At 40.5% G+C, this 25,087-nt stretch overlaps 1 protein-coding gene across 2 annotated transcripts in view; it reads left to right on the forward strand.

Moving 5' to 3' along the window:
- The window catches only part of LOC110517761 (low-density lipoprotein receptor-related protein 3), a 78,207-nt gene that overhangs the window by 24,000 nt on the left and 29,120 nt on the right, over nucleotides 1-25,087 (forward strand). For both annotated transcript variants that reach the window (XM_036964261.1, XM_036964262.1), the window contains exons 4-7: nucleotides 3,708-3,901; nucleotides 4,676-4,876; nucleotides 7,953-8,174; nucleotides 11,502-11,708. In XM_036964261.1, the coding sequence (XP_036820156.1) occupies nucleotides 3,708-3,901; nucleotides 4,676-4,876; nucleotides 7,953-8,174; nucleotides 11,502-11,708 (824 nt within the window). The remainder of the gene's footprint in view (nucleotides 1-3,707; nucleotides 3,902-4,675; nucleotides 4,877-7,952; nucleotides 8,175-11,501; nucleotides 11,709-25,087) is intronic.

Below are 25,087 nucleotides of genomic sequence, written 5' to 3' on the forward strand. Positions count from 1 at the left end.
AATCAATACTGTGTGGGATGAGAGGAGAGGTGCACTAAGCACAGCTTGTCCTATTTTACCCCAGGACGACATGTCACAGATCACTAAGCAAGTATTGAGTACGTTAGTAAAGCTGTCTGCCATTGATCTGTATTGGCAGAAGACATTGATGAGCGTTGCCCTGTCCCCAAAAACACCACAGATTAATCTTGGTAGTTTGTTGTTGGGTAGTTTGGTGGGTGGTTTGTTGTTGCGTGGTTTGTTGTTGGGTAGTTTGTTGGCTAGTTTGTTGTTGGGGTAGTTTGGTGGGTGGTTTTTTATTGGGTAGTTTGGTGGGTGGTTTTTTATTGGGTAGTTTGTTGTTGGGTTAGTTTGATGGGTGGTTTGTTGTTGGGTGGTTTGTTGTTGGGAGGTTTGTTGTTGGGAGGTTTGTTGTTGGGTGGTTTGTTGGGTAGTTTGTTGTTAGGGTAGTTTGGTGGGTGGTTTGTCATTGGGTAGTTTGTTTGGTAGTTTGTTGTTGGGATAGTTTGGTGGGTGGTTTGTTGTTGTCTGGTTTGTTGTTGAGTTATTTGTCATTAGGTTGTTTGTTGGGTAGTTTGTTGTTGGGATAGTTTGGTGGGTGGTTTGTTGTTGTTTGGTTTGTTGTTGGGTGGTTTGTTGTTGGGTGGTTTGTTTTGGGGTAATTTGTTGTTGGGTGGTTTGTTGTTGGGAGGTTTGTTGTTGGGAGGTTGATTGTTGGGTGGTTTGTTGGGTAGTTTGTTGTTGGATGGTTTGTTGTTGGATGGGTTGTTGTTGGATGTTTTGTTGTTGGATGGTTTGTTGTTTGGGTAGTTTGTTGTTGGGATGTTTGTTGTTGGGTAGTTTGTTGTTGGATGGTTTGTTGTTGGATGGTTTGTTGTTTGGGTAGTTTGTTGTTGGATGTTTTGTTGTTGGATGGTTTGTTGTTGGATGGTTTGTTGTTGGGATGTTTGTTGTTGGATAGTTTGTTGTTGGATGGTTTGTTGTTGGATGGTTTGTTGTTTGGGTAGTTTGTTGTTGGGATGTTTGTTGTTGGGAGGTTGATTGTTGGGTGGTTTGTTGGGTAGTTTGTTGTTGGGTAGTTTGTTGTTGGATGGTTTGTTGTTTGGGTAGTTTGTTGTTGGATGTTTTGTTGTTGGATGGTTTGTTGTTGGATGGTTTGTTGTTGGGATGTTTGTTGTTGGGTAGTTTGTTGTTGGATGGTTTGTTGTTGTGAGGTTTGTTGTTGGATGGTTTGTTGTTGGGTAGTTTGTTGTTGGATGGTTTGTTGTTTGGGTAGTTTGTTGTTGGATGGTTTGTTGTTGGGTGGTTTGTTGGGTAGTTTGTTGTTGGATGGTTTGTTGTTGGATGGTTTGTTGTTGGGTAGTTTGTTGTTGGGAGGTTTGTTGTTGGATGGTTTGTTGTTGGATGGTTTGTTGTTGGGTGGTTTGTTGTTGGATGGTTTGTTGTTGGGTAGTTTGTTGTTGGATGGTTTGTTGTTGGATGGTTTGTTGTTGGGTAGTTTGTTGTTGGGTGGTTTGTTGTTGGATGGTTTGTTGTTGGGTAGTTTGTTGTTGGGTAGTTTGTTGTTGGGTAGTTTGTTGTTGGATGGTTTGTTGTTGGATGGTTTGTTGTTGGATGGTTTGTTGTTGGATGGTTTGTTGTTGGATGGTTTGTTGTTGGGTGGTTTGTTGTTGGATGGTTTGTTGTTGGATGGTTTGTTGTTGGATGGTTTGTTGTTGGATGGTTTGTTGTTGGATGGTTTGTTGTTTGGGTAGTTTGTTGTTGGATGGTTTGTTGTTGGATGGTTTGTTGTTGGATGGTTTGTTGTTGGATGGTTTGTTGTTGGATGGTTTGTTGTTGGGTGGTTTGTTGTTGGATGGTTTGTTGTTTGGGTAGTTTGTTGTTGGATAGTTTGTTGTTGGATGGTTTGTTGTTGGGTAGTTTGTTGTTGGGTAGTTTGTTGTTGGATGGTTTGTCTGAAGTTTCACAGCCTTTTACTTTCTCCTATTTTATGTTCAGCCTTGGTGACAGTGGAATGTTTTATGTTCAGCCTTGGTGACAGTGGAATGTTTTATGTTCAGCCTTGGTGACAGTCGTATATGTTTCCAAAAATACATATTCCATATTTGGTCGTATTAGTTGATGTGTACTCTAGCTCTGACATGGGGAGGCAGTTTTGCTTCCAAAGAGCTTTCTTCACTCTAGGGTTTAGGGCTCTGACAATCTGTTTACTTCCAAAGAGCTTTCTACACTCTAGGGTTTAGGGCTCTGACAATCTGTTTACTTCCAAAGAGCTTTCTACACTCTAGTGTTTAGGGCTCTGACAATCTGTTTACTTCCAAAGAGCTTTCTATACTCTAGTGTCTAGGGCTCTGACAATCTGTTTACTTCCAAAGAGCTTTCTATACTCTAGTGTCTAGGGCTCTGACAAACTGTTTACTTCCAAAGAGCTTTCTACACTCTAGTGTCTAGGGCTCTGACAATCTGTTTACTTCCAAAGAGCTTTCTACACTCTAGTGTCTAGGGCTCTGACAATCTGTTTACTTCCAAAGAGCTTTCTATACTCTAGTGTTTAGAGCTCTGACAATCTGTTTACTTCCAAAGAGCTTTCTATACTCTAGTGTCTAGGGCTCTGACAAACTGTTTACTTCCAAAGAGCTTTCTATACTCTAGTGTCTAGGGCTCTGACAATCTGTTTACTTCCAAAGAGCTTTCTACACTCTAGTGTCTAGGGCTCTGACAATCTGTTTACTTCCAAAGAGCTTTCTACACTCTAGTGTCTAGGGCTCTGACAAGCTGTTTACTTCCAAAGAGCTTTCTATACTCTAGTGTCTAGGGCTCTGACAATCTGTTTACTTCCAAAGAGCTTTCTATACTCTAGTGTCTAGGGCTCTGACAAACTGTTTACTTCCAAAGAGCTTTCTACACTCTAGTGTCTAGGGCTCTGACAATCTGTTTACTTCCAATAGTTTAAAGGGGTGGTGATGATGATGATGATGATGGTGATGATGATGATGATGATGATGCCACTTGATGTTCTTGTGGTTTAGTGATGTTTTGCTTTTGCCTTCATGTCTAAGGTGTTGGCCAGTCTGTCTGTACATGTTGTGGTTTCTTCCATTATATTTGGCTGTCTGTAGTTATGTCAGTGTTGTCGATGTGTCTGTAGTTATATCAGTGTTGTCGATGTGTCTGTAGTTATATCAGTGTTGTCAATGTGTCTGTAGTTATATCAGTGTTGTCGATGTGTCTGTAGTTATGCCAGTGTTGTCGATGTGTCTGTAGTTATATCAGTGTTGTCAATGTGTCTGTAGTTATATCAGTGTTGTCGATGTGTCTGTAGTTATGCCACTGTAGTTATGCCGATAATGTGTCTGCGATAATGTGTCCGTGATAATGTGTCTGTGATAATGTGTCTGCGATAACGTGTCTGTGATAATTCCTGTCTGTAGTTTGTAGTAATGTTTCTGTTGTCGTGTTAACGTCTCTGTGTTTGTCATTATGTCTGTTCCTCCAGGTCCCCTGGGCCAGTCCAGCTGTCAGAGTGATGAGTTCCTGTTTGTAGTAATGTGTCTGTTCCTCCAGGTCCCCTGGGCCAGTCCAGCTGTCAGAGTGATGAGTTCCTGTCTGTAGTTTGTAGTAATGTGTCTGTTCCTCCAGGTCCCCTGGGCCAGTCCAGCTGTCAGAGTGATGAGTTCCTGTTTGTAGTAATGTGTCTGTTCCTCCAGGTCGCCTGGGCCAGTCCAGCTGTCAGAATGATGAGTTCCTGTGTGGTAACGGTAAATGTCTTCCCCGAACGTGGCGCTGTAACGGCCTGGATGAGTGCGGCGACGCTACCGACGAACGGAGCTGTGCCCCCCCTCCGACCCCTCCCCGCACCTCCCTCTGCCCCCCCGGCACCGCCCCCTGTACCCAGGCCCAGGTAGGTAATCCAGAGGTTAGGGAAGCGGGCTAGCAACCAGGGGGGAGTAGAAACTCTGATAGGAACAATGCTCTACACTGGGCCGACCCATTGCTTCCTACGTCTCGGGGGGGATTGGGCCGACCCATTGCTCCCTACGTCTCGGGGGGGGGGATTGGGCCGACCCATTGCTTCCTATGTCTCGGGGGGGGGGGGGGGGATTGGGCCGACCCATTGTTTCCTACGTCTCGGGGGGGATTGGGCCGACCCATTGCTTCCTACGTCTCGGTGGGGGGATTGGGCTGACCCATTGCTTCCTACGTCTCGGGGGGGATTGGGCCTACCCATTGCTTCCTACGTCTCGGTGGGGGGATTGAGCTGACCCATTGCTTCCTACGTTTCGGGGGGGGATTGGGCCGACCCATTGCTTCCTACGTCTCGGGTGGGATTGGGCTGACCCATTGCTTCCTATATCTGGGGGGGGGGGGGATTGGGCTGACCCATTGCTTCCTACGTCTCGGGGGGGATTGGGTTGACCCATTGCTTCCTACGTCTCGGGGGGGATTGGGCCAACCCATTACTTCCTACGTCTCGGGGGGGATTGGGCGACCCATTGCTTCCTACGTCTCGGGGGGGATTGGGCCGACCCATTGCTTCCTACGTCTCGGGGGGGATTGGGCCGACCCATTGCTTCCTACGTCTCGGGGGGGATTGGGTTGTGAGTATAAAGACACATTTCCGTTCCCTGCCAGAGACAATAATAACGAACAATAAAGTGGTGTTCTTCTCCTCCAGTCCACTCGCTGCTTGCCCCCCTCGCTACGCTGCAACGGAGCCCGGGACTGCCCCGACGGCTCGGACGAGGCAGGGTGCCCCGACACGGCCTGCGGGAAACGCCTGGGGAACTTCTACGGAACATTCGCCTCCCCAGACTTCTTCCGTCCCAACCGCAGCGCTGTGGGGGAGCTGAGGTGCTCCTGGCTACTGGACACTCAGGTAGGGAGGAGTTCAACATCTTACACATTCCATTATCTGATGGTTGCTAGGGAAGATTATTTAACCTTTAACTAGGCAAGTCAGTTAAGAACAAATTCTTATTTACAATGACGGCCTAAATCGACCAAACCCGGACGACGCTGGGACAATTGTCTGCCACCCTACGGGACTCCTGATTACGGCCGGTTGTGATACAGCCTGGATTCGAACCAGAGTGTCTGTAGTGACGCCTCTAGCGCTGAGATGCAGTGCCCTGCGCCACAGATGAATCCGTTCATCGTAGTTTGTATTTTTCCAAATAAATAAGTTAATAAATCATAGTTTTCCCTGGCAAAATATATTAAGACGCGTGCTGACTGATCTATAGCAGAGTTACACAGCTGAACACATGCTGACTGATCTATAGCAGAGTTACACAGCTGAACACATGCTGACTGATCTATAGCAGAGTTACACAGCTGAACACATGCTGACTGATCTATAGCAGAGTTACACAGCTGAACACATGCTGACTGATCTATAGCAGAGTTACACAGCTGAACACATGCTGACTGATCTATAGCAGAGTTACACAGCTGAACACATGCTGACTGATCTATAGCAGAGTTACACAGCTGAACACATGCTGACTGATCTATAGCAGAGTTAGAGATGAACACATGCTGACTGATCTATAGCAGAGTTAGAGATGAACACATGCTGACTGATCTATAGCAGAGTTAGAGATGAACACATGCTGACTGATCTATAGCAGAGTTACACCGCTGAACACATGCTGACTGATCTATAGCAGAGTTACACAGCTGAACACATGCTGACTGATCTATAGCAGAGTTAGAGATGAACACATGCTGACTGATCTATAGCAGAGTTACACAGCTGAACACATGCTGACTGATCTATAGCAGAGTTAGAGATGAACACATGCTGACTGATCTATAGCAGAGTTAGAGATGAACACATGCTGACTGATCTATAGCAGAGTTACACAGCTGAACACATGCTGACTGATCTATAGCAGAGTTACACAGCTGAACACATGCTGACTGATCTATAGCAGAGTTAAATATGAACACATGCTGACTTATCTATAGCAGAGTTACACCGCTGAACACATACTGACTGATCTATAGCAGAGTTACACAGCTGAACACATGCTGACTGATCTATAGCAGAGTTAGAGATGCACACATGCTGACTGATCTATAGCAGAGTTACACAGCTGAACACATGCTGACTGATCTATAGCAGAGTTACACAGCTGAACACATGCTGACTGATCTATAGCAGAGTTAGAGATGAACACATGCTGACTGATCTATAGCAGAGTTAGAGATGAACACATGCTGACTGATCTATAGCAGAGTTAGAGATGAACACATGCTGACTGATCTATAGCAGAGTTAGAGATGAACACATGCTGACTGATCTATAGCAGAGTTACACCGCTGAACACATGCTGACTGATCTATAGCAGAGTTACACAGCTGAACACATGCTGACTGCTCTATAGCAGAGTTAGAGATGAACACATGCTGACTGATCTATAGCAGAGTTACACAGCTGAACACATGCTGACTGATCTATAGCAGAGTTAGAGATGAACACATGCTGACTGATCTATAGCAGAGTTAGAGATGAACACATGCTGACTGATCTATAGCAGAGTTAGAGATGAACACATGCTGACTGATCTATAGCAGAGTTAGAGATGAACACATGCTGACTGATCTATAGCAGAGTTACACCGCTGAACACATGCTGACTGATCTATAGCAGAGTTACACAGCTGAACACATGCTGACTGATCTATAGCAGAGTTAGAGATGAACACATGCTGACTGAGCTATAGCAGAGTTACACCGCTGAACACATGCTGACTGATCTATAACAGAGTTACACAGCTGAACACATGCTGACTGATCTATAGCAGAGTTAGAGATGAACACATGCTGACTGATCTATAGCAGAGTTACACAGCTGAACACATGCTGACTGATCTATAGCAGAGTTACACAGCTGAACACATGCTGACTGATCTATAGCAGAGTTACACCGCTGAACACATGCTGACTGATCTATAGCAGAGTTACACAGCTGAACACATGCTGACTGATCTATAGCAGAGTTAGAGATGAACACATGCTGACTGATCTATAGCAGAGTTACACCGCTGAACACATGCTGACTGATCTATAACAGAGTTACACAGCTGAACACATGCTGACTGATCTATAGCAGAGTTAGAGATGAACACATGCTGACTGATCTATAGCAGAGTTACACAGCTGAACACATGCTGACTGATCTATAGCAGAGTTACACAGCTGAACACATGCTGACTGATCTATAGCAGAGTTAGACAGCTGAACACATGCTGACTGATCTATAGCAGAGTTACACAGCTGAACACATGCTGACTGATCTATAGCAGAGTTAGACAGCTGAACACATGCTGACTGATCTATAGCAGAGTTACACAGCTGAACACATGCTGACTGATCTATAGCAGAGTTACACAGCTGAACACATGCTGACTGATCTATAGCAGAGTTACACATCTGAACACATGCTGACTGATCTATAGCAGAGTTAGAGATGAACACATGCTGACTGATCTATAGCAGAGTTACCCAGCTGAACACATGCTGACTGATCTATAGCAGAGTTACACAGCTGAACACATGCTGACTGATCTATAGCAGAGTTAGAGATGAACACATGCTGACTGATCTATAGCAGAGTTACACAGCTGAACACATGCTGACTGATCTATAGCAGAGTTACACAGCTGAACACATGCTGACTGATCTATAGCAGAGTTAGAGATGAACACATGCTGACTGATCTATAGCAGAGTTAGAGATGAACACATGCTGCCTGATCTATAGCAGAGTTAGAGATGAACACATGCTGACTGATCTATAAGCTCCATTAAAACAGAAGCTTGTTTAGTTAAACTGTCTGTCACAATGGAAAATCACTGAAATTTGTTATTTTAGATTTTCACGTTTTTTTATCAATACGGTTGCCCTCGGTCGACTACTCGATGAATCTAAGTCATCCTTCCTCCTAGGACCCTAAGCCTATCGTGTTGCAGCTGGACCTGGGGTTAGGGCCAGGGGACTCCCTCCATGTCTATGATGGGCTGGTCCAGAGAGCAGAGCGCCTCCTGCAGGCCCTGTCGCATCATAACAACAGGAGACCAGCCCTGTTAGAATCCAGTAGAGGACAGATGAGTCTACAGTACCTGGCCCAACCACTCAGCCCTGGGCATGGATTCAACGCTACATACCAGGTAGGCTAACCCTGACCCTAACCTGACCTTTACCCTGACCCTAACCTAACCCTGACCCTAACACCACTCAGCCCTGGGCATGGGTTCAACCCTGACCTTAACCCTAACCCTGACCCTAACCCTGACCTTAACCCTGACCTAAACCCTGACCCTAACCCTGACCTTAACCCTGACCTTAACCCTGACCATAACCCTAACCCTAACATCACTCAGCCCTGGGCATGGGTTCAACGCTACATACCAGGTAGGCTAACCCTGACCTTAACCCTGACCCTAACCCTGACCATAACCCTGACCCTAACCCTGACCTTAACCCTAACCCTAACCCTGACCCTAACACGACTCATCCCTGGGCATGGATTCAACTCTACATACCAGGTAGGCTAACCCTGACCCTAACCCTGACCCTGACCTTAACCCTGACCCTGACCTTAACCCTGACCCTAACCCTGACCCTAACACCAGCCAGCCCTGGTCATGGATTCAATGCTACATACCAGGTAGGCTAACCCTGACCTTAACCCTGACCCTAACCCTGACTCTAACCCTAACCCTGACCCTAACCCTGACCCTGACCCTAACCCTGACTCTAACCCTAACCCTGACCCTAACCCTGACCTTAACCCTGACCCTAACCCTGACCCTAACACCACTCAGCCCTGGTCATCGATTCAATGCTACATACCAGGTAGGCTAACCCTGACCTTAACCCTGACCCTAACCCTGACTCTAACCCTAACCCTGACCCTAACCCTGACCCTGACCCTGACCCTAACCCTGACTCTAACCCTAACCCTGACCCTGACCCTAACCCTAACCCTGACCCTAACCCTGACCCTGACCCTAACCCTAACCCTGACCCTAACACCAGTCAGCCCTGGGCATGGGTTCAACCCTGACCTTAACCCTAACCCTAACCCTGACCTAAACCCTGACCCTAACCCTGACCAGACAGAAGACTAGTACCCAGAGTTTATCCTGACCAGACAGAAGACTAGTACCCAGAGTTTATCCTGACCAGACAGAAGACTAGTACCCAGAGTTTATCCTGACCAGACAGAAGACTAGTACCCAGAGTTTATCCTGACCAGACAGAAGACTAGTACCCAGAGTTTATCCTGACCAGACAGAAGACTAGTACCCAGAGTGTATCCTGACCAGACAGAAGACTAGTACCCAGAGTTTATCCTGACTAGACAGAAAACTAGTACCCAGAGTTTATCCTGACCAGACAGAAGACTAGTACCCAGAGTTTATCCTGACCAGACAGAAGACTAGTACCCAGAGTTTATCCAGACCAGACAGAAGACTAGTACCCAGAGTTTATCCTGACCAGACAGAAGACTAGTACCCAGAGTTTATCCTGACCAGACAGAAGACTATGACTAGTACCCAGAGTTTATCCTGACTAGACACAAGACTATGACTAGTACCCAGAGTTTATCCTGACCAGACAGAAGACTAGTACCCAGAGTTTATCCTGACCAGACAGAATCAAATCCAATCAAATTTTATTTGTCACATACACATGGTTAGCAGATGTTAATGCGAGTGTAGCGAAATGCTTGTGCTTCTAGTTCCGACAATGCAGTAATAACCAACAAGTAATCTAGCTAACAATTCCAAAACTACTGTCTTGTACACAGTGTAAGGGGATAAAGAATATGTACATAAGGATATATGAATGAGTGATGGTACAGAGCGGCATAGGCAAGATGCAGTAGATGGTATTGAGTGCAGTATATACGTAGACATATGAGATGAATAATGTAGGGTATGTAAACATTATATTAAGTAGCATTGTTTAAAGTGGCTAGTGATATATTTTACATCAATTCCCATCAATTCCCATTATTAAAGTGGCTGGAGTTGAGTCAGTGTGTTGGCAGCAGCCACTCTATGTTAGTGGTGGCTGTTTAACAGTCTGATGGCCTTGAGATAGAAGCTGTTTTTCAGTCTCTCGGTCCCAGCTTTGATGCACCTGTACTGACCTCGCCTTCTGGATGATAGCGGGGTGAACAGGCAGTGGCTCGGGTGGTTGTTGTCCTTGATGATCTTTATGGCCTTCCTGTGACATCGGGTGGTGTAGGTGTCCTGGAGGGCAGGTAGTTTGCCCCCGGTGATGCGTTGTGCAGACCTCACTACCCTCTGGAGAGCCTTACGGTTGAGGGCGGTGCAGTTGCCGTACCAGGCGGTGATACAGCCCGACAGGATGCTCTCGATTGTGCATCTGTAGAAGTTTGTGAGTGCTTTTGGTGACAAGCCGAATTTCTTCAGCCTCCTGAGGTTGAAGAGGCGCTGCTGCGCCTTCTTCACGATGCTGTTTGTGTGAGTGGACCAATTCAGTTTGTCTGTGATGTGTACGCCGAGGAACTTAAAACTTACTACCCTCTCCACTACTGTTCCATCGATGTGGATAAGGGGGTGTTCCCTCTGCTGTTTCCTGAAGTCCACAATCATCTCCTTAGTTTTGTTGACGTTGAGTGCGAGGTTATTATCCTGACACCACACTCCGAGGGCCCTCACCTCCTCTCTGTAGGCCGTCTCGTCGTTGTTGGTTATCAAGCCTACCACTGTTGTGTCGTCCGCAAACTTGATGATTGAGCTGGAGGCGTGCGTGGCCACGCAGTCGTGGGTGAACAGGGAGTACAGGAGAGGGCTCAGAACGCACCCTTGTGGGGCCCCAGTGTTGAGGATCAGCGGGGAGGAGATGTTGTTGCCTACCCTCACCACCTGGGGGAGGCCCGTCAGGAAGTCCAGTACCCAGTTGCACAGGGCGGGGTCGAGACCCAGGGTCTCAAGCTTGATGACGAGTTTGGAGGGTACTATGGTGTTAAATGCTGAGCTGTAGTCGATGAACAGCATTCTCACATAGGTATTCCTCTTGTCCAGATGGGTTAGGGCAGTGTGCAGTGTGGTTGAGATTGCATTGTCTGTGGACCTAAGCAAATTGGAGTGGGTCTAGGGTGTCAGGTAGGGTGGAGGTGATATGGTCCTTGACTCGTCTCTCAAAGCACTTCATGATGACGGAAGTGAGTGCTACGGGGGCGGTAGTCGTTTAGCTCAGTTACCTTAGCTTTCTTGGGAACAGGAACAATGGTGGCCCTCTTGACTAGTACCCAGAGTTTATCCTGACCAGACAGAAAACTAGTACCCAGAGTTTACCCTGACCAGACAGAAGACTAGTACCCAGAGTTTATCCTGACCAGACAGAAGACTAGTACCCAGAGTTTATCCTGACCAGACAGAAGACTAGTACCCAGAGTTTATCCTGACCAGATGATCAAGAGATGACTTAATGAGGACGTTTCCTATTCTATCATGTAGGTGAAAGGTTACTGTTTCCCTGGGGAACACCCGTGCGGATTGGACCAGGGCTGTTACTCTGAACGCCAGCGCTGTGACGGGTACTGGCACTGCCCTACGGGGCGCGACGAGGAGGAGTGTCCAGTTTGCCAGGAGGGGGAGTACCCCTGTGAGGGGGGCAGTGGGGCCTGCTACCCTGCCTCTGAAAGATGTAACAACCAGAAGAAGGTATCTATCAATCAATCAATCAATACTTTATTCTCCTATTGTACAATTCTGATATAAATCATTGTGCTAAATTCCTGGATCTAGGAGAGAAACCCTTCAGTTGAAAACATTCTAGTTACGGTCTATTTTCTGACTATGCTTCTAGTGATCGTTGTGTCGAAAAACAGGCAAGCTTTTAATACATCAAATCAAATTATTATTTAATAACAGTGAAATGCTTACTGACGGTCCTTTACTCAATAAAGATCCAGATTAAAATAAATTCAAATGAAATAGTGACGTAAGGAATTAATAAAAGAGGACAGTGAATTAAAAATAATCTATTTAGTTGCTTAATTCTTCCAAATACGTTATTGTGTTATCTTTGATGTCGGCCTTCTGCCAATTCTTAGATTCTTTTCAACAGCGCTTTCAGTAAGTCACGCCTGTCACGTTCTGACCTTTTTTTCCTTTGTTTTGTCTTTATTTAGTATGGTCAGGGCGTGAGTTGGGTGGGCAGTCTATGTTTGTTTTAGTATGGTCAGGGCGTGAGTTGGGTGGGCAGTCTATGTTTGTTTTAGTATGGTCAGGGCGTGAGTTGGGGTGGGCAGTCTATGTTTGTTTTTCTATGTTTGATTTCTGTTTCGGCCTAGTATGGTTCTCAATCAGAGCCAGGTGTCGTTAGTTGTCTCTGATTGAGAATCATACTTAGGTAGCCTGGGTTTCACTGTTGGTTTGTGGGTGTTTGTCGCCACACGGTACTGGGTTTCACTGTTGGTTTGTGGGTGTTTGTCGCCACACGGTACTGGGTTTCACTGTTGGTTTGTGGGTGTTTGCCGCCACACGGTACTGGGTTTCACTGTTGGTTTGTGGGTGTTTGTCGCCACACGGTACTGGGTTTCACTGTTGGTTTGTGGGTGTTTGTCGCCACACGGTACTGGGTTTCACTGTTGGTTTGTGGGTGTTTGTCGCCACACGGTACTGGGTTTCACTGTTGGTTTGTGGGTGTTTGCCGCCACACGGTACTGGGTTTCACTGTTGGTTTGTGGGTGTTTGTCGCCACACGGTACTGGGTTTCACTGTTGGTTTGTGGGTGTTTGTCGCCACACGGTACTGGGTTTCACTGTTGGTTTGTGGGTGTTTGTCGCCACACGGTACTGGGTTTCACTGTTGGTTTGTGGGTGTTTGTCGCCACACGGTACTGGGTTTCACTGTTGGTTTGTGGGTGTTTGTCGCCACACGGTACTGGGTTTCACTGTTGGTTTGTGGGTGTTTGTCGCCACACGGTACTGGGTTTCACTGTTGGTTTGTGGGTGTTTGTCGCCACACGGTACTGGGTTTCACTGTTGGTTTGTGGGTGTTTGTCGCCACACGGTACTGGGTTTCACTGTTGGTTTGTGGGTGTTTGTCGCCACACGGTACTGGGTTTCACTGTTGGTTTGTGGGTGTTTGTCGCCACACGGTACTGGGTTTCACTGTTGGTTTGTGGGTGTTTGTCGCCACACGGTACTGGGTTTCACTGTTGGTTTGTGGGTGTTTGTCGTCACACGGTACTGGGTTTCACTGTTGGTTTGTGGGTGTTTGTCGTCACACGGTACTGGGTTTCACTGTTGGTTTGTGGGTGTTTGTCGTCACACGGTACTGGGTTTCACTGTTGGTTTGTGGGTGTTTGTCGCCACACGGTACTGGGTTTCACTGTTGGTTTGTGGGTGTTTGTCGCCACACGGTACTGGGTTTCACTGTTGGTTTGTGGGTGTTTGTCGCCACACGGTACTGGGTTTCACTGTTGGTTTGTGGGTGTTTGTCGCCACACGGTACTGGGTTTCACTGTTGGTTTGTGGGTGTTTGTCGCCACACGGTACTGGGTTTCACTGTTGGTTTGTGGGTGTTTGTCGCCACACGGTACTGGGTTTCACTGTTGGTTTGTGGGTGTTTGTCGCCACACGGTACTGGGTTTCACTGTTGGTTTGTGGGTGTTTGTCGCCACACGGTACTGGGTTTCATTGTTGGTTTGTGGGTGTTTGTCGCCACACGGTACTGGGTTTCACTGTTGGTTTGTGGGTGTTTGTCGCCACACGGTACTGGGTTTCACTGTTGGTTTGTGGGTGTTTGTCGCCACACGGTACTGGGTTTCACTGTTGGTTTGTGGGTGTTTGTCGCCACACGGTACTGGGTTTCACTGTTGGTTTGTGGGTGTTTGTCGCCACACGGTACTGGGTTTCACTGTTGGTTTGTGGGTGTTTGTCGCCACACGGTTCTGTTTCACTGTTGGTTTGTGGGTGTTTGTCGTCACACGGTACTGGGTTTCACTTTTTCAGGTTTTCATCACATCGTTTATTGTTTTGTATTTCAGTGTTCATTTCATTTTTAATAAATCGTCATGAACACTTCCCTCGCTGCATCTTGGTCCGACCCTTCCTCTTCATCAGACGAAGAGGAAATCTGCCGTTACAGCACCCCTTGACATGTTGTTGTGTTACAGCCTGAATTTAAAAGGTATTACATTTAGATGTTGTTTTACTGGCCTACCCACAATACCCCATAATGTCAAAGTGGAATTACGTTTTTTCTAAATGTTTACAAATTAATAAAAAAAGAAAAGCTGAAATGCCTTGAGTCAATAAGTGTCCCGCTCGTTGTCGTGGAAATGAGTCAACTAGTGTCCCGCTCGTTGTCGTGGAAATGAGTCAATAAGTGTCCCGCTCGTTGTCGTAGAAATTAGTCAACTAGTGTCCCGCTCGTTGTCGTGGAAATGAGTCAATAAGTGTCCCGCTCGTTGTCGTAAAAATGAGTCAACTAGTGTCCCGCTCGTTGTCGTGGAAATGAGTCAACTAATGTCCCGCTCGTTGTCGTGGAAATGAGTCAACTAGTGTCCCGCTCGTTGTCGTGGAAATGAGTCAACTAGTGTCCCGCTCGTTGTCGTGGAAATGGCCGGACCAAGGTGCAGCAGGGTACATTTCTTTTATTGATAAATGTCGCCAACAGAACAAGGAAACGACCGTGAAGCTTACTTAGGCTATAATGCCCCTAACAAAGACAACTACCCACAACCGTGAAGCTTACTTAGACTATAATGCCCCTAACAAAGACAACTACCCACAACCGTGAAGCTTACTTAGACTATAATGCCCCTAACAAAGACAACTACCCACAACCGTGAAGCTTACTTAGGCTATAATGCCACTAACAAAGACAACTACCCACAACCGTGAAGCTTACTTAGGCTATAATGCCACTAACAAAGACAACTACCCACAACTGTGAAGCTTACTCAGGCCATAATGCCCCTAACAAAGACAACTACCCACAACCGTGAAGCTTACTTAGGCTATAATGCCCCTAACAAAGACAACTACCCACAACCGTGAAGCTTACTTAGGCTATAATGCCACTAACAAAGACAACTACCCACAACCGTGAAGCTTACTTAGGCTATAATGCCCCTAACAAAGACAACTACCCACAACCGTGAAGCTTACTTAGACTATAATGCCCCTAACAAAGACAACTACCCACAACCGTGAAGCTTACTTAGACTATAATGCCCCTAACAAAGACAACTACCCACAACCGTGAAGCTTACTTAGGCTATAATGCCACTAACAAAGACAACTACCCACAACCGTGAAGCTTACTTAGGCTATAATGCCACTAACAAAGACAACTACCCACAACTGTGAAGCTTACTCAGGCCATAATGCCCCTAACAAAGACAACTACCCACAACCGTGAAGCTTACTTAGGCTATAATGCCCCTAACAAAGACAACTACCCACAACCGTGAAGCTTACTTAGGCTATAATGCCACTAACAAAGACAACTACCCACAACCGTGAAGCTTACTTAGGCTATAATGCCCCTAACAAAGACAACTACCCACAACCGTGAAGCTTACTTAGACTATAATGCCCCTAACAAAGACAACTACCCACAACCGTGAAGCTTACTTAGGCTATAATGCCCCTAACAAAGACAACTACCCACAAATACAAAAGGGGAAAAGGCTGCCTAAGTTTGATTCCCAATCAGAGACAACGATAGACAACCCAAAACATAGAAACAAAGAACATAGAGTTTCCCACCCGAGTCACCAACCAACCAAACATAGAGAATAAAAAGATCTCTATGGTCAGGACGTGACAATAAGTATTCAACCCCTTTGTTATGGCAAGCCTAAAGAGAGCAAAAATGTCCTTAACAAGTCACATAATAAGTCTGTGTGTAATAATAGTGTTTAACATGATGTTTGAATGACTACCTCGTCTCTGTACCCCCACACATACAACTATCCGTCAGGTCCCTCAGTCGAACAGTGAATTTCAAACACAGATTCAACCACAAAGACCAGGGAGCTTTTCCAAGGCCTCGCGGAGAAAGACCCATATAGGTAGATGCGTAAAAATAAAAAAACACATTGAATTTCCCTTATTTATTTTATTTTACCTTTATTTAACTGGGCAAGTCAGTTAAGAACAAATTCTTATTTTCAATGACGGCTTAGGAACAGTGGGTTAACTGCCTGTTCAGGGGCAGAACGACAGATTTCACCAACCCTTCAGCATGGTGAAGTTATTAATTACACTTTGGATGGTGTATCAATACACCCAGTCACTACAAAGACACAGGTGTCCTTCCTAACTCAGTAGCCAGAGAGGAAGGAAACCGCTCAGGGATTTCACCATGAGGCCAATGCTGCCTTTAAAACAATTACTCCACAATACTAACCTAATTGGCAGAGTGAAAAGAAGAAGCCAGTATCGAATACAAATATTCCAGTTGCCGGAGAGGAAGGAATTTTTTCGTTTTCATTTAATTTATTTTTTATTGAACCTTTTATAGGGCAATTAAGAAGAAATTCTTATTTACAATGACTGTCTACCAAACATTACCAACATATTCTCAATCTAATCTACACACTGAGGAAGACAACATGCTGATCAATATAATATAATATACACACTGAGGAAGACAACATACTGATCAATATAATATAATATACACACTGAGGAAGACAACATACTGATCAATATAATATACACACTGAGGAAGACAACATGCTGATCAATATAATATAATATACACACTGAGGAAGACAACATGCTGATCAATATAATATAATATACACACTGAGGAAGACAACATACTGATCAATATAATATAATATACACACTGAGGAAGACAACATACTGATCAATATAATATAATATACACACTGAGGAAGACAACATGCTGATCAATATAATATAATATACACACTGAGGAAGACAACATACTGATCAATATAATATAATATACACACTGAGGAAGACAACATACTGATCAATATAATATAATATACACACTGAGGAAGACAACATGCTGATCAATATAATATACACACTGAGGAAGACAACATACTGATCAATATAATATAATATACACACTGAGGAAGACAACATGCTGATCAATATAATATACACACTGAGGAAGACAACATACTGATCAATATAATATACACACTGAGGAAGACAACATGCTGATCAATATAATATAATATACACACTGAGGAAGACAACATACTGATCAATATAATATAATATACACACTGAGGAAGACAACATACTGATCAATATAATATAATATACACACTGAGGAAGACAACATGCTGATCAATATAATATAATATACACACTGAGGAAGACAACATGCTGATCAATATAATATACACACTGAGGAAGACAACATACTGATCAATATAATATAATATACACACTGAGGAAGACAACATACTGATCAATATAATATAATATACACACTGAGGAAGACAACATACTGATCAATATAATATAATATACACACTGAGGAAGACAACATGCTGATCACTATAATATAATATACACACTGAGGAAGACAACATGCTGATCAATATAATATAATATACACACTGAGGAAGACAACATGCTGATCAATATAATATACACACTGAGGAAGACAACATACTGATCAATATAATATAATATACACACTGAGGAAGACAACATACTGATCAATATAATATACACACTGAGGAAGACAACATACTGATCAATATAATATAATATACACACTGAGGAAGACAACATGCTGATCAATATAATATAATATACACACTGAGGAAGACAACATGCTGATCAATATAATATAATATACACACTGAGGAAGACAACATACTGATCAATATAATATAATATACACACTGAGGAAGACAACATGCTGATCAATATAATATAATATACACACTGAGGAAGACAACATACTGATCAATATAATATAATATACACACTGAGGAAGACAACATGCTGATCAATATAATATAATATACACACTGAGGAAGACAACATGCTGATCACTATAATATAATATACACACTGAGGAAGACAACATACTGATCAATATAATATACACACTGAGGAAGACAACATGCTGATCAATATAATATAATATACACACTGAGGAAGACAACATACTGATCAATATAATATACACACTGAGGAAGACAACATACTGATCAATATAATATAATATACACACTGAGGAAGACAACATACTGATCAATATAATATAATATACACACTGAGGAAGACAACATGCTGATCAATATAATATACTCACTGAGGAAGACAACATACTGATCAATATAATATACACACTGAGGAAGACAACATACTGATCAATATAATATAATATACACACTGAGGAAGACAACATACTGATCAATATAATATAATATACACACTGAGGAAGACAACATGCTGATCAATATAATATAATATACACACTGAGGAAGACAACATACTGATCAATATAATATAATATACACACTGAGGAAGACAACATACTGATCAATATAATATAATATACACACTGAGGAAGACAACATGCTGATCAATATAATATAATATACACACTGAGGAAGACAACATACTGATCAATATAATATAATATACACACTGAGGAAGACAACATACTGATCAATATAATATAATATACACACTGAGGAAGACAACATACTGATCAATATAATATAATATACACACTGAGGAAGACAACATGCTGATCAATATAATATAATATACACACTGAGGAAGACAACATACTGATCAATATAATATAATATACACACTGAGGAAGACAACATACTGATCAATATAATATAATATACACACTGAGGAAGACAACATGCTGATCAATATAATATACACACTGAGGAAGACAACATACTGATCAATATAATATAATATACACACTGAGGAAGACAACATGCTGATCAATATAATATACACACTGAGGAAGACAACATACTGATCAATATAATATACACACTGAGGAAGACAACATGCTGATCAATATAATATAATATACACACTGAGGAAGACAACATACTGATCAATATAATATAATATACACACTGAGGAAGACAACATACTGATCAATATAATATAATATACACACTGAGGAAGACAACATGCTGATCAATATAATATAATATACACACTGAGGAAGACAACATGCTGATCAATATAATATACACACTGAGGAAGACAACATACTGATCAATATAATATAATATACACACTGAGGAAGACAACATACTGATCAATATAATATAATATACACACTGAGGAAGACAACATACTGATCAATATAATATAATATACACACTGAGGAAGACAACATGCTGATCACTATAATATAATATACACACTGAGGAAGACAACATGCTGATCAATATAATATAATATACACACTGAGGAAGACAACATGCTGATCAATATAATATACACACTGAGGAAGACAACATACTGATCAATATAATATAATATACACACTGAGGAAGACAACATACTGATCAATATAATATACACACTGAGGAAGACAACATACTGATCAATATAATATAATATACACACTGAGGAAGACAACATGCTGATCAATATAATATAATATACACACTGAGGAAGACAACATGCTGATCAATATAATATAATATACACACTGAGGAAGACAACATACTGATCAATATAATATAATATACACACTGAGGAAGACAACATGCTGATCAATATAATATAATATACACACTGAGGAAGACAACATACTGATCAATATAATATAATATACACACTGAGGAAGACAACATGCTGATCAATATAATATAATATACACACTGAGGAAGACAACATGCTGATCACTATAATATAATATACACACTGAGGAAGACAACATACTGATCAATATAATATACACACTGAGGAAGACAACATGCTGATCAATATAATATAATATACACACTGAGGAAGACAACATACTGATCAATATAATATACACACTGAGGAAGACAACATACTGATCAATATAATATAATATACACACTGAGGAAGACAACATACTGATCAATATAATATAATATACACACTGAGGAAGACAACATGCTGATCAATATAATATACTCACTGAGGAAGACAACATACTGATCAATATAATATACACACTGAGGAAGACAACATACTGATCAATATAATATAATATACACACTGAGGAAGACAACATACTGATCAATATAATATAATATACACACTGAGGAAGACAACATGCTGATCAATATAATATAATATACACACTGAGGAAGACAACATACTGATCAATATAATATAATATACACACTGAGGAAGACAACATACTGATCAATATAATATAATATACACACTGAGGAAGACAACATGCTGATCAATATAATATAATATACACACTGAGGAAGACAACATACTGATCAATATAATATAATATACACACTGAGGAAGACAACATACTGATCAATATAATATAATATACACACTGAGGAAGACAACATGCTGATCAATATAATATAATATACACACTGAGGAAGACAACATACTGATCAATATAATATAATATACACACTGAGGAAGACAACATACTGATCAATATAATATAATATACACACTGAGGAAGACAACATGCTGATCAATATAATATAATATACACACTGAGGAAGACAACATGCTGATCAATATAATATACACACTGAGGAAGACAACATACTGATCAATATAATATAATATACACACTGAGGAAGACAACATACTGATCAATATAATATAATATACACACTGAGGAAGACAACATACTGATCAATATAATATACACACTGAGGAAGACAACATACTGATCAATATAATATACACACTGAGGAAGACAACATGCTGATCAATATAATATAATATACACACTGAGGAAGACAACATGCTGATCAATATAATATAATATACACACTGAGGAAGACAACATACTGATCAATATAATATAATATACACACTGAGGAAGACAACATACTGATCAATATAATATACACACTGAGGAAGACAACATGCTGATCAATATAATATACACACTGAGGAAGACAACATACTGATCAATATAATATAATATACACACTGAGGAAGACAACATGCTGATCAATATAATATAATATACACACTGAGGAAGACAACATACTGATCAATATAATATACACACTGAGGAAGACAACATGCTGATCAATATAATATAATATACACACTGAGGAAGACAACATACTGATCAATATAATATAATATACACACTGAGGAAGACAACATGCTGATCAATATAATATAATCTACACACTGAGGAAGACAACATACTGATCAATATAATATAATATACACACTGAGGAAGACAACATGCTGATCAATATAATATAATATACACACTGAGGAAGACAACATACTGATCAATATAATATAATATACACACTGAGGAAGACAACATGCTGATCAATATAATATAATATACACACTGAGGAAGACAACATACTGATCAATATAATATAATATACACACTGAGGAAGACAACATACTGATCAATATAATATAATATACACACTGAGGAAGACAACATACTGATCAATATAATATAATATACACACTGAGGAAGACAACATGCTGATCAATATAATATAATATACACACTGAGGAAGACAACATACTGATCAATATAATATAATATACACACTGAGGAAGACAACATGCTGATCAATATAATATAATATACACACTGAGGAAGACAACATACTGATCAATATAATATAATATACACACTGAGGAAGACAACATGCTGATCAATATAATATAATATACACACTGAGGAAGACAACATACTGATCAATATAATATACACACTGAGGAAGACAACATACTGATCACTATAATATAATATACACACTGAGGAAGACAACATGCTGATCAATATAATATAATATACACACTGAGGAAGACAACATACTGATCAATATAATATAATATACACACTGAGGAAGACAACATGCTGATCAATATAATATAATCTACACACTGAGGAAGACAACATACTGATCAATATAATATAATATACACACTGAGGAAGACAACATGCTGATCAATATAATATAATATACACACTGAGGAAGACAACATACTGATCAATATAATATAATATACACACTGAGGAAGACAACATGCTGATCAATATAATATAATATACACACTGAGGAAGACAACATACTGATCAATATAATATAATATACACACTGAGGAAGACAACATACTGATCAATATAATATAATATACACACTGAGGAAGACAACATACTGATCAATATAATATAATATACACACTGAGGAAGACAACATACTGATCAATATAATATACACACTGAGGAAGACAACATGCTGATCAATATAATATACACACTGAGGAAGACAACATGCTGATCAATATAATATAATATACACACTGAGGAAGACAACATACTGATCAATATAATATAATATACACACTGAGGAAGACAACATGCTGATCAATATAATATACACACTGAGGAAGACAACATACTGATCAATATAATATAATATACACACTGAGGAAGACAACATACTGATCAATATAATATAATATACACACTGAGGAAGACAACATACTGATCAATATAATATAATATACACACTGAGGAAGACAACATACTGATCAATATAATATAATATACACACTGAGGAAGACAACATACTGATCAATATAATATAATATACACACTGAGGAAGACAACATGCTGATCAATATAATATAATATACACACTGAGGAAGACAACATGCTGATCAATATAATATAATATACACACTGAGGAAGACAACATACTGATCAATATAATATAATATACACACTGAGGAAGACAACATACTGATCAATATAATATAATATACACACTGAGGAAGACAACATACTGATCAATATAATATACACACTGAGGAAGACAACATACTGATCAATATAATATAATATACACACTGAGGAAGACAACATACTGATCAATATAATATAATATACACACTGAGGAAGACAACATACTGATCAATATAATATAATATACACACTGAGGAAGACAACATGCTGATCAATATAATATACACACTGAGGAAGACAACATACTGATCAATATAATATAATATACACACTGAGGAAGACAACATACTGATCAATATAATATACACACTGAGGAGGACAACATACTGATCAATATAATATAATATACACACTGAGGAAGACAACATGCTGATCAATATAATATAATATACACACTGAGGAAGACAACATACTGATCAATATAATATAATATACACACTGAGGAAGACAACATGCTGATCAATATAATATACACACTGAGGAAGACAACATACTGATCAATATAATATAATATACACACTGAGGAAGACAACATACTGATCAATATAATATAATATACACACTGAGGAAGACAACATACTGATCAATATAATATAATATACACACTGAGGAAGACAACATACTGATCAATATAATATACACACTGAGGAAGACAACATACTGATCAATATAATATAATATACACACTGAGGAAGACAACATGCTGATCAATATAATATACACACTGAGGAAGACAACATGCTGATCAATATAATATAATATACACACTGAGGAAGACAACATGCTGATCAATATAATATAATATACACACTGAGGAAGACAACATACTGATCAATATAATATAATATACACACTGAGGAAGACAACATGCTGATCAATATAATATACACACTGAGGAAGACAACATGCTGATCAATATAATATACACACTGAGGAAGACAACATACTGATCAATATAATATAATATACACACTGAGGAAGACAACATACTGATCAATATAATATAATATACACACTGAGGAAGACAACATGCTGATCAATATAATATAATATACACACTGAGGAAGACAACATGCTGATCAATATAATATACACACTGAGGAAGACAACATACTGATCAATATAATATAATATACACACTGAGGAAGACAACATGCTGATCAATATAATATACACACTGAGGAAGACAACATACTGATCAATATAATATAATATACACACTGAGGAAGACAACATACTGATCAATATAATATAATATACACACTGAGGAAGACAACATACTGATCAATATAATATAATATACACACTGAGGAAGACAACATACTGATCAATATAATATACACACTGAGGAAGACAACATACTGATCAATATAATATAATATACACACTGAGGAAGACAACATACTGATCAATATAATATAATATACACACTGAGGAAGACAACATACTGATCAATATAATATAATATACACACTGAGGAAGACAACATACTGATCAATATAATATAATATACACACTGAGGAAGACAACATACTGATCAATATAATATAATATACACACTGAGGAAGACAACATGCTGATCAATATAATATAATATACACACTGAGGAAGACAACATGCTGATCAATATAATATAATATACACACTGAGGAAGACAACATACTGATCAATATAATATAATATACACACTGAGGAAGACAACATGCTGATCAATATAATATAATATACACACTGAGGAAGACAACATACTGATCAATATAATATAATATACACACTGAGGAAGACAACATACTGATCAATATAATATAATATACACACTGAGGAAGACAACATACTGATCAATATAATATACACACTGAGGAAGACAACATACTGATCAATATAATATAATATACACACTGAGGAAGACAACATACTGATCAATATAATATAATATACACACTGAGGAAGACAACATACTGATCAATATAATATAATATACACACTGAGGAAGACAACATACTGATCAATATAATATAATATACACACTGAGGAAGACAACATACTGATCAATATAATATAATATACACACTGAGGAAGACAACATACTGATCAATATAATATACACACTGAGGAAGACAACATAC

This window comes from Oncorhynchus mykiss, chromosome 26 (genome assembly GCF_013265735.2).
Source record: "Oncorhynchus mykiss isolate Arlee chromosome 26, USDA_OmykA_1.1, whole genome shotgun sequence".
Lineage (NCBI taxonomy): Eukaryota > Metazoa > Chordata > Actinopteri > Salmoniformes > Salmonidae > Oncorhynchus > Oncorhynchus mykiss.